The 11,125-nt window shown below is 44.4% G+C and overlaps 1 protein-coding gene across 21 annotated transcripts in view; it reads left to right on the top strand.

Moving 5' to 3' along the window:
• Positions 1-10,597, top strand: part of ZNF185 (zinc finger protein 185 with LIM domain) — a 101,056-nt gene extending 90,459 nt beyond the window's left edge. For 20 of the 21 annotated variants that reach the window (XM_081793693.1, XM_081793700.1, XM_081793694.1 and 17 more), the window contains 6 exons: positions 879-989; positions 2,042-2,122; positions 4,546-4,617; positions 6,239-6,341; positions 7,231-7,329; positions 8,267-10,597. In XM_081793693.1, coding sequence (XP_081649819.1) covers positions 879-989; positions 2,042-2,122; positions 4,546-4,617; positions 6,239-6,341; positions 7,231-7,329 — 466 coding nt within the window. In that variant the 3' untranslated portion in view covers positions 8,267-10,597. The remainder of the gene's footprint in view (positions 1-878; positions 990-2,041; positions 2,123-4,545; positions 4,618-6,238; positions 6,342-7,230; positions 7,330-8,266) is intronic. The other variant, XM_081793704.1, reaches the window with a different exon arrangement.
• The last annotated feature ends 528 nt before the right edge of the window (positions 10,598-11,125 follow it).

Genomic DNA, 11,125 nt, shown 5'->3' with positions numbered 1-11,125 from the left:
AGAAGCCAAATTCATCCCAAGACAATGTATGCCTATAGAGCTGTCCCAAGGCCGCTGGAGAGTGGGTAGATGTAAAGGGGATGGCACAAGTTTTGGGGGGGGGGCAGTGGTGGTGCCCAACAGAGTGCCTTAGACGGCAGCAAGCAGCTATGGCAGCTTTGGGTATGGGACTGGTGACCCAGGAACAGGCAGAGTGAAAGCAAGTAAGGGCCTGGCCAGAGAAAAACCTTGCAAGCCAGCTAGGAGGTCAGATTCTAGGCCAAGGACTGTGTGTACAGTCAAATGGTGGAGATTCAGAAAAACCATCATATGTGTCAGTGTCTTGCCTCTGCTTGTGGCAAATGCCTTCCAGAATGAGGTACATCCAAGTCTCTTCTTTGGTGATGCCTAAATTCATTTGTCCCTCTCTCCCTTGGCCTTCTATTCTCCAGAGAGTTCTCTGGAGGATGGGGGATAGAGCTGATCCTAGGAAGGGGCTGTCCCATCCAGTGAGGAGGTGAGTTGAGTTGTTCTGTCAAGTCCCTGTCAGCTCAATGGCTCTGCTCAAATCAAGTGAGTCACAGGCCAAGGCCTTTGGCTGTACTGGGGAGTTCTGGGAGGATCTGTAAGATTAAGGTCTTGCCACTGACTCAGTGTTACCTGGGTCACTTAACCTGGATTTTCTTATCTATAAAGTAAGTGTTTCTACCCACTGATCTCAGGAGACTTGTATAACTTGTATAAGCTCCGTGATTTGTGTGGGTTGTTTTAAAAACATTGGCATATTTTTTAACTCCTTCAAGTGGCAGTCTCAGGAGTAGGCCCCCAAACCCTATTTGACCTTGGCAGATGTCAGCTCTCAGTGTTGACAAACTCCCCCCTCCATTTACTTCCTTCAGGGTGAAAAACCCCTCAAGCTGTATGGTCACTGTTACCACTACTCCTTCTACTGAGCAGCCTCATGTTTACATCCCAGCCTCCCCAAGTGAATTGGACTCCATTTCAACCAGGTAATAAGAGACAACCTGGGAGGTGTTCTCTGGGCTATATCCCCCCAAGAGCTAAATGACTTGGTTTTTGCCCCATGTCACTTCCCTAATATTAGCTCTAGTGCCACCCCCAATTCCCAGAATCCCGTTGGTTAAGGGACCACATAGTGTAGTCCAGATCTCCCCAATTTAAAGTCCTGTTTGTAAGCCTGGACAGAGTCTCATCGTATCCCCTTCCCCCTATCCCAATGTCAATTCCTGGTGTTCTGCCATCTGTAGGACCTTGCTAATAATATCTCTTGAGAAACATGTGGTAAGGCCAGAGAAAGCCCACTGAGGCCAGAGCCTATGTCTGTCTCTCTCACATTATTTACTGCTTCACCTACACTCCTGGCCTCGCCTGCAGTATTAGCTATTGCAGGAAGGCTGAGTGAGGTGTGTGTATGGGGAGGGCAAGGAGATCAGAGCACTCTCTGATAACATCAAGCCAGCTTGATAAAGGTCAAATTCAGGGCCATGGTAAGCCAAACATGAAGCTGACTTCCAGTTTTGCCACAGGCCTATCTAGGATTGAGAAGGGAGAGATTTTATTGTTGCTAGAGATTCACACAGAGTGGCGAGGACCAACAGTCTACGGCTGCAGTTTGGAAACTATCCTGAGCCAGGGCAAAAGGGGAAGAAAATGCAGTCAGAGAGGAAGATAGGAAGTTCACTTTACTGCAGTCTGGGGAGGTGGGGGACAAGCCTCCCATGGTATAGAGATCTTCATGAAGGAAAGCATGTTGACATTGATTGCAGGGAGCCTTTTTCTAGGGCTCTCACATTTGTACACAGCAACCTGAGCCCACAGCCTCCAATTTCAGCCCAGTCAATAGTACACTCACCAGTGCAGCAGCTCTTGTTTGCCATTTTCCTTGCCTGGTGGCAGTTAGAGCCCATCAGTGCCTCTACCTCCAGGGCTTACCATAAGCTCCTTCACTTCCTCCCAGCCTTGGGACCCTCCTTTGGGCAAGACCCAGTGCCCTGGAATCTTTCAGTATACCTCTTTCTGTTTCACTGTGCTTCTTTTACAGCAAAGGGATTCTCTTCATGAAGGAATACATGAATGCTAGTGAGGTATCCTCTGGGAAGCCAGTGTCTTCATGCTATGACAGGTAAGAGCAAGTCTCAGATCCTTCCATGATCCTGAATCCCCCATACCTCATCCAGGGCTTGGCCCAGAATTGTTTCTGTGTAATCATTTATTGAATGGATGAATGATATAATTGCCCACAGACATGATTTCAAGCTGTTCTACCTAAGTTGGTACCTTTGTGTTCCCCTTTATTGTTAATTCATCCTACATCCTACTTCCAGTGCCATGCCCTTCTGCCTAACTTTTTTTCTTGGTAGACCACAAGCTTTCTTTAGTGAAATTCTAAGAGCATTCCTCTTTACAGAGCTGGCAAAGCCCTTAAGGACTTTTTATCTAGTTAATTCCATCCTGTTCCAATCTCTTTTATCTAGTTAATCCCATCTCTACCATCTCTTAAGCTCCCATGCCCTTTCCAGCATGCCAGGGTTCCTCACATTTAATTGCTGTATGGCCACTGTATGGCCATTAATTGCACACATTTGAGCACACATTTGACTACAGGTCCTGATATATACTTAACTTTTCACTCATCATCTCTTTATCTGCTTGTTTCCTGATGCCACATGGAAGGATACCTTCATGCCACCTCAGTTAAAAAGTAATCTACACTGACATACCATTCTCCCAGGAATATTTTTTTATGGCACATCATCTCATGCCTAGGATGAGGATTTTAGTTACAGAGAGGAGCTCCCTGGCCTTATTTCATGATTGGGCCTCTGGGGATTCTGGACCAGCTTTCATGGGTGTTGTGGGATAATGGACATGGACGTCAAGTTCAAGCCCTAGCTTGGCCCCCATTGGTTGGGTCATTTTTCACAAGATTCTCAACCTTTCTGAGCCTCAGTTTCTTCACCTGTAACTCCTAAGGGTGGTTTTTGTCAATAACTTTATTGAGATATAATTCACGTGTCATAAACTTCCCTCTTTAAAGTGTGCAATTCAGGGGCGTTTAGTACATTCATCATGTGTGCAGCCATCACCACAATACAATCCAATTTTCATCACCCCAAAAGGAAACCACATAACCATTAGCAGCCTCCCACACCACCAGCCACAGCCCCTGGCCACCACTGATCTGTTTTCTGACTCTATAGCTTTGTTTTAGGGAGGTTTTGAGATTAGAAATAATATATGCAAAAACCCCAGCACCCCCGAGGGAGCTGTCCCTGCCATCCAGCATTTGCCTCTAGGAGTGTTACTTGACTGAACTCTGTCTCCTGGGTTTTCTTCTGTCATTCCCACTCCTCTGTAAACTTTAATTCTTACCATATGACAACTACATTTATTTGAAAAAATTTTAATGTTTATTTTTGAGAGAGAGAGAGAGAGAGAGAGAGAATGAGCAGGGGAGGGGCAAAGAGAAAGAAGGAGACACAGAATCTGAAGCAGGCTCCAGGCTCAGAGCAGTCAGCACAGAGCCCAACACGAGGCTCAAACTCACGAGTTGTGAGATCATGACCTGAGCCGAAGTCAGACGCTTAACCGATTGAGCCATCTAGGCACCCCATCTAAATTTATTTTAAAATTGAAGTTTACATTCAGTTAAAATGTTATGTCTTATGAAAAAAGCAGAGTTTCTCTATTGGAGGATTGTGTAGTGTATTGTGTTTCCCCCTTTTCCTTTACCTTCCAGGAAGCTTAGAGATAAGCTTAATGCTGAGAAAAAAAACACACACACACACACACAAAAAACAGAACCTGGACTGAAATTCTAGCTCACTCCTTACTCCAAGCATGTCCTTAGGCAAATCACTTAACCTCTGAACAGCAGTTTTTCTGGCTACCTCTCATGGCCACCACATGGCTCCTGTGAGAATGGCAGCTTCACTAAAGTGTATCCCATGGCTTGTAGCTGGTCACACTTTCCTGACAATAGGGTTTTTTTAAATCATTTGTGTTTATTATCAAAAGTCATATTGAAAATAAAGATGCGAAACGGAAAAAAAAAAAACTTCACCCCAATTCCCCCTGTAACTCAAACACAGGTAATATGTCAGAATCTTTCCTTCTTTTATTTGCTCCCATTCTTAACGTCTGATTTCTGCTGTGAGTGGGCTCTTAGTGACTCACATTATAACCCAGACGCATATGTGGGGAGAAGAGCCATGATCTTTTCCTACTGGTCAGTGAATCTGGGAGGGTGCCTCCTGGAATACACAGCCTTAAGAAGCATGGCCACTGCCCTTGTCATCTTCCTCAGCATGGCAGGTATTCTTTGCCCCCATGCAAGAGCCCTTCTCCAAGAGAATTATGCCTCCCTGGCACCAATTTCAAAGCTTCCACTGCCCTTCAGCATAAGATGATGGCTGGCCATGCAGAACCATGTCTCAGCTTGTGGCCACAGGATTAAAAATATTATAAAAGCATTTCCGCTCATGACTGTGGTAGTCATCTGGTTCCCATCTTCTGCCCTCTTCTTCCCCATCACACTCTCTGCAGCATTAGAAGCATTGAAGACTCATGTGACGTGGAGAAGAAACCTGCATGTGACAGCTCTCTGTACTCTGAGAGGTAAGTCTACTATCTTTCCAGGGAGCTCTCAGGTCTACAGAGAAGAAACAGCTGAGAGACATTTCCACACTAAGTCTATTTGCTTTTGTCTTCCATTTGGCTGCTTCTGATCCACTTGCAGATCTGTCCTTGGGGTGTCACACTTGTGGCAACTAAAGCCTTTGGACCCAGCTAAGACAAAGAGGGCAAACTCAAAAGGCTACTGAGAAGGGAAATTATGATGTCTGAAAGCCCAAGGAGCTCATGTTAGCAGGAGAGGCCCTTGGAATTAGAACCTAAATGATCACTTAATTAACCTGTAAATATGACCAGAAAGAAAAAAAAACTAAACTACAAAAGACAGCAATAGGTGGAAAGTGAGGAAAAATGGGTTGCTATCATCAAGAAGCCAGAGAGAGCCATTCATGTGAATTGAATGAAGGTGCAGACATTGCTTCATTCAGCAGTTTTTAAAGCTGTCACTAGATGACAGTGGCCACAGGATGGTCTTAATGATAAAAAAGTCCTATTTCTAAATTCTTGAAATAAAAGAGAAAGGAGTCTTAGAGATGCAGTTCACTCAGGTCACAGTGAAGGGAACAAGCCTGAAAAGAATAAATAATGTACCTTATGTTACACAGTGAGTTAGTGGCAGAGCCAGGACTAAATCCCAGGTCCATGACTACTCCCAGGTCAGGGGTATTTCTACTGTGTTATCTGACTAACTGTGAGCTGAAACTGGTGATGGTAAAATACATGGGGGGCGGGGAACAGGATTTTGATTAAGGCAGGAGTCTTTAGCAACACTGTTAAGAGACTGAGCCCTACATGATGGAGGGACCAAACCTGAGATGATCGTGGTAATTCTGGGCCCTTGAAAGGAGGATCCTGTGTGGCTCCAGGTTGGTAGCAACACCTCTGGCTTCTGTCAGAAGCATACCCAAATCTCTGAAAGAAAGCACTCCCAATTTATGCCTGAAGAATCATGGTGGGCAGGCATTTTGAGCAGATTCCCTCTGAGGAGGAAAAGCAGTGGTGACTCTCAGAAACAAAAGCAGGGACCCTCAAAGTGGGAAGATACTCAACCTAGAAGTCAGTATCTAGAACTCAAACATGATGTCCCATCAGAATCTACAGCCAGACTGTCTTTGGGATGGTCATTGGAGTATCATGGGGCAGGGTGGGTCCAAGAGTGTAGGGTCTGAGAGGCAGGGCTTAGTGGCCCCAGGCATGAAGGGAAGCATCATGAAGACAGGGGGCCAGGTAGGGAAGACAAGGGCACATGTCCTATAGAAGAAGGCATGGGTCTTCCTGTTCTAGAGGAGAGTAGTGCCCCCAGCATGCCAGGCAAGGGGTCAGGGAGAGGTAAGCTGCCTGGAATAAGAATCAAACCAAGGGGTCCACACATATGATTGTGAGTAAGGTGAAGATACATGACCAATTTCTGGAAATATCATGAAGGTCTATAGTAAACTGAGGCCCAGCCAAGGGATATGTAACCAATTGCACACTGCAGAAAAAGATGGCAGGCTGAGAATACAGGCACATAGGGCTGTTTGTGTCAAATCAGAGGGTCTGGCTGCATCACATCAGTAGCCTGCATGCCAGCCTGATTGCCAGGTTCTTGTTTTTCATCTCACAGAACAACTGGAGGGATCTGTACTTACTGCAACCAGGAGATCAGAGACTGTCCAAAGATTACCCTAGAGCATCTTGGCATCTGCTGCCATGATTATTGCTTTAAGGTAAGGAAGAAGGGTGGTGCTAACATCGTCCAGACTTAGGGAGCCTCGTGGATCAAAGACTAGAAAGAAGGCTTGATCTCTGTGTGATTGTGCTCCATGCCAGAGGCTTGGGAGAAGTGGGAACTGAACGAGTGGAGGGAGTTGAGGATGCCAGCAGTCATTTCCATGGTGCTCAGCATCTTTTGCAAACTGGAAGCCAGAATGCCTGATCAGCCCAGGGCAGCCGTGGAGATGGTTGGAGACCTAGACACCTAGGAACTCATGACCCCTCTTATTCAAGACTGTCTGCAGGAAGGTCCGCTGTAGATGACTGGCCACTTTTGTCCTTCAGATACCCACTAGAGTGGCAGGTGTGAGAGTCCTGAGGACAGCAGAGCTACACTGTTGTAATAGCCTTCCCTTTCATTAGGTTTTCATATCACCTTCCTTTGGACCTTAAATATCACAATTAAAGTCCTTCAGCCCTCCTACAACAGCAATGGCTTATTTTACATATGACCCCAGGTTCAGTGTCCTTTATGGGCTACCTCACCATACCCTTATGATAACCTGCCAGTGTGCCCACTTTATATATCAGGAAATAGAGTCTCAGAGAACCTCAGTAACTTGCCCAAGATCACCCCGCTAATAAACAGTGGATTTAGGGCTCAAATCCAAGCACAGTCCTGAAACCTGGGCTCCTAACTACTATGTGATCATCATGCCTGCTAATTTGTGTGGGTTTGTTTGTTTGTTTGAGTTTTGTCTCTGTTTTCTACCAACTTTGGTTCTCTGCTTCAAAGTCCAGGATGTGCCATCAAGTCAGTGTCTGCTCAGGTGCACCCTCCACACTCCGCTAATTTATGTTGCTTCACTTACATGTTGACCTCTAGCTTGCTTTCTCTTTCAGTGTGGGATTTGCAGTAAACCAATGGGTGAGCTCCTGGATCAGATCTTCATTCACCATGACACCATCCACTGTGGGAAATGCTATGAGAAGCTCTTCTAGGTGGGTACCAAGCAGCCAGGAAACTTATTTGGGAGAAGAAATGTGCCCGGGTCTCTTCCTGAGTCTCAAACCAGAATGCTACTATCTCTCTTAGCCTTGAGGCTTTGAAGTTTTAGGTGGTACAGATAAAGACCCTCCCCACAGACCCTTCTAAGTTGCAGGAGTTATAGCATCTTCCTCTCAATAAGTACCTTTCATGCAGCATCTTATCTGAGCTCTCTAGCTTCCCTGGGATGCTGGCCAGGCCTGTGTTGTTAGCCTCATTTGAGAACAAGCAAATGAAGACCTAAAAAGGAAACAACTAGCTAGTGGATGGCAGAATCAGGATCTCAACCCAGAACTTCTAATTCAAATCCAAGGCTCTCTTCTAAATTCCACCATTGGATCACTTCCACCATTGCTTATATAGCATAAAATCAGGACTCAAAAAGCAAGGTGCTCAGTGAAACTAGAATCAGGTGGGGGACCAGCAGTAGGTAAAGGCCAGGATAAATGGGCATATGTGGGAGGGGATGGTGCCATCCTGGGGCTGGCCCAACCAGGAAGGGCTGCTTGGGTAGCCTCTGGACCACATCCCCAACACTGCCTGAAGACAGGTTTGCATGCTAAAAGCCAGTAGAACTGACCCAGACTCAGTGTCTGAGCTGCATGGGACCTGGTGCCTATAGGACACTGCCTTTCCAAATTCTGGGAGCCCCTTCTCCTTAGCACCTCCTCAGCTAGAAACAGAGCAGAGTATCCACCTTGAAGACAATGGAAATGGGTAGCTGCCAGGCTCTGCACCAGCTATAAGCCTGTTCTGCCTTCTCTCTAGAAGACACTTGACCTGGACTATTTTTCCTAATGCCTGGAGACATCAACCACCCCAAGAACCTCTGACTGGTTATTGGATTGGATGTGCATTTCTAATCTAATGGCTACTACTGTTTTCTTTTAGCTCTTCCAGGCTGAGAAGAAGTTGATGACTCCTGGACAAGTTTGGCTGTCCCCAGTTGCCCCAAGTTGCTAGCTCCTCTTCCCTCACTTTCCTCCTCCCCATTTGATTTCTTCAGACTTTTGCCCTTCTCAAGTTGAACTGATTGCATCTAGTAGAGTATCTTAATGATGACAACAACTTGTGTGTGTAGCTTTTAATAGCTTAGCAAGCACTTTACATCTATGATCTTATTTCAGGCTCAAGAAAAAAAAAGATTGAACAAGAATTCCATCTTGGCTTTCTTAAGATAGGTTGGCTTCCTGATGAGTTTAGATGGTCTGGTACGATAGGCAGGAGCATGAGTTTCAGTGTGTCCTGACTTTTGGGACAGAGAGCAACCCCACATTCTAGGTTACAGCTCTAAGTGTATCTTTGGGGCTTGAAAACAAGAGGTCCCCTGAAGCTTCTGAGGGGCCAAATGGGTAAATCTCTGGTGGGTAAATTGCAGACATTGAATGCTAGGGATTGGCTTAGGCTAATATTTAGCTTGTCTGTTATAGTTGCCATATATATGTGTGTATGTATGTATACATATATATACACATATATATACATACATTTATATATTTAACTTTCCATACACATTTAAAAATAGTTAATTGCTTTTCATTGAGTTATATAGCAGATTTTAATTATCTTCTCCTTCCCAGTTTTCACTATAATTGAGGTTTTTTTCCTGCAAGCTTGTGGGCATGCATTTGAAAGTCTACACAGATAAGATTGCATTCCATGGGGTGTGATTCTTAAGAGGCCACTGACCAAAGGAACATCTGTCTCTGAATCTTGATAGCTGATTAATACCTTTTCCCTCAATTCCAATAGTTACACAGAAATCTTCAAAAGTAGGTTTCAGGTTGTATAGACTCCAGCAGGATTAAGAAGGGAGAAAAACAGTTAACATTTCTCAAGGCCTTACTACCTATCAGGCATTATCACAAAGTGATGGCATCAATCCTCATACTAATCCTATGCAGAGGTTATTCTTGTCCCCAGTTTATAGATGGGAATATCAAGGCTCAGAAGGTGGTCACTACATCGTGTGGAACCATTGCTGTCTCTCTCCAGAACCCATGTTCTCAGTAACAGTAACCACATTACCAAGCATTGATTTAGTGTCGTGTGCCAAGGTCTGTGCGGAGGTTACCTCATTTTACCAAGTAACATTGCCCTCCATAGGTCTTCCCTGAGGCATACTCTTACAAAGAGAGGAAAGTATAAAATCATGTTCCTCCTCTGGGCATCCTAGGTCTCCCTATGAAGTACCACAAAAGTCAAAGTGCCCTCCTTCCCTCTCCTCCCCTTTCTATGAAAATAATTTTGAACTGAGATACTCTTCCAAACTTAGATTTCTCTGCTGGGTAGAGACTTGACTCACAGACCTTCCCAAAGAAGAGCTTGTCAACCCAGGGAAAGCCACAGTGAGCTACCCAATCTGAGCTAGCCAGGATATCAGCAACTACTGGAGTCCCAAGTACTTGGAACAGAGAAAGCTGTTGACTGTCTAAACAAATTGCAGGCCCATCCATGTGGTCAGCTGATACTCTACTCAGGTTCAACTAAGCTCATCTGCCTTTGGGACCAGGATCACTATGTAAGGTCCTTGAGAGGAAGGACAACCTGAAAGTTTTCTGATGAAAACTGAGGGTCTGTTCCCTTAATTTAATTAGAAAATGTCTCCATCTCTCTCCAGTTTCTGACTCCTACGCACATTGGCTGGTGGACTTGTCTTCCCGTCAAATGATCAGAGAGGAACATTCCATTTATTTGCATAGATGTACATCAGATTTGCTCTGGAGGGGAAAAGTGGTACAATAGGTCATGTACCACTAAATATGAGCTGGTATTCCCCAGGTATAGCCCACAGCGAGGGATTTGGCACATGATAGACACTGACAGGTGCTAAATGAATGAATAAAAGGGAAAGAAAGGCTGCTCCTTTGTGTTGGAGGTACCAACCCTGAGTCAGTATAGCCTAGTTGATCGAGTACAGGATAAAGAGATCCAAGATAGGCTGACTTCTCCACCTTTAAGATACACTGTGCTTTTAAGGGAGTTTTAGAACCAATATGCAAGAAATTGATGGAAAGCTTGTAAGATCAATATTGATTTCTATTCAAAACAGACACTTTCATGTCTAAAAAGGCACACAATTCTGCAGACTTAAGAGAGGTGGTTGCATTATACTTTTGCTTCTTTTTAATTGTCTAGTGTTTTTAATCACATTTGCTTAACCCAAATTAATGTACTCAATTATAATAAATGTTGAGATATTAAATATGTCAATGTAGTCAATGTTAAGGTTTCCTTTTTTTTAAGTGTAATAACTTGGTGTATTGGCTGTGTTATTTTCTTTTTTTTATTTTATTTTATTTTTTTTTAATTTTAATTTTTATTTTTTTTTAACGTTTATTTATTTTTGAGACAGAGAGAGACAGAGCATGAACGGGGTAGGGTCAGAGAGAGAGGGAGACACAGAATCTGAAACAGGCTCCGGGCTCGGAGCAGTCAGCACAGAGCCCGACGCGGGGCTCAAACTCACGGACCGCGAGATCATGACCTGAGCCGAAGTTGGCCGCTTAACCGACTGAGCCACCCAGGCACCCCTGTAATTTATTTTCTAATATTACCTGAAGCCATTCTCTATAAAAGCAAATAAATACTTCAAGAAGTATCAAATCTAAAGAGGCAAAAAATAGCAAAATCTAGAAATCATGCATGCACAGGAAGCATAGCATTTTAGACTAGTCAGATATTTTTGTTTTTTTAAGTTTATTTATTTATTTTGAGAGAGAGAGCAAGTGCACAAGTGGGAGATGGGCA

This window comes from Panthera onca, chromosome X (assembly GCF_046562875.1).
Source record: "Panthera onca isolate mPanOnc1 chromosome X, mPanOnc1 haplotype 2, whole genome shotgun sequence".
Taxonomy (NCBI): domain Eukaryota; kingdom Metazoa; phylum Chordata; class Mammalia; order Carnivora; family Felidae; genus Panthera; species Panthera onca.
This window is presented reverse-complemented; position numbering and strand designations above follow the sequence as displayed.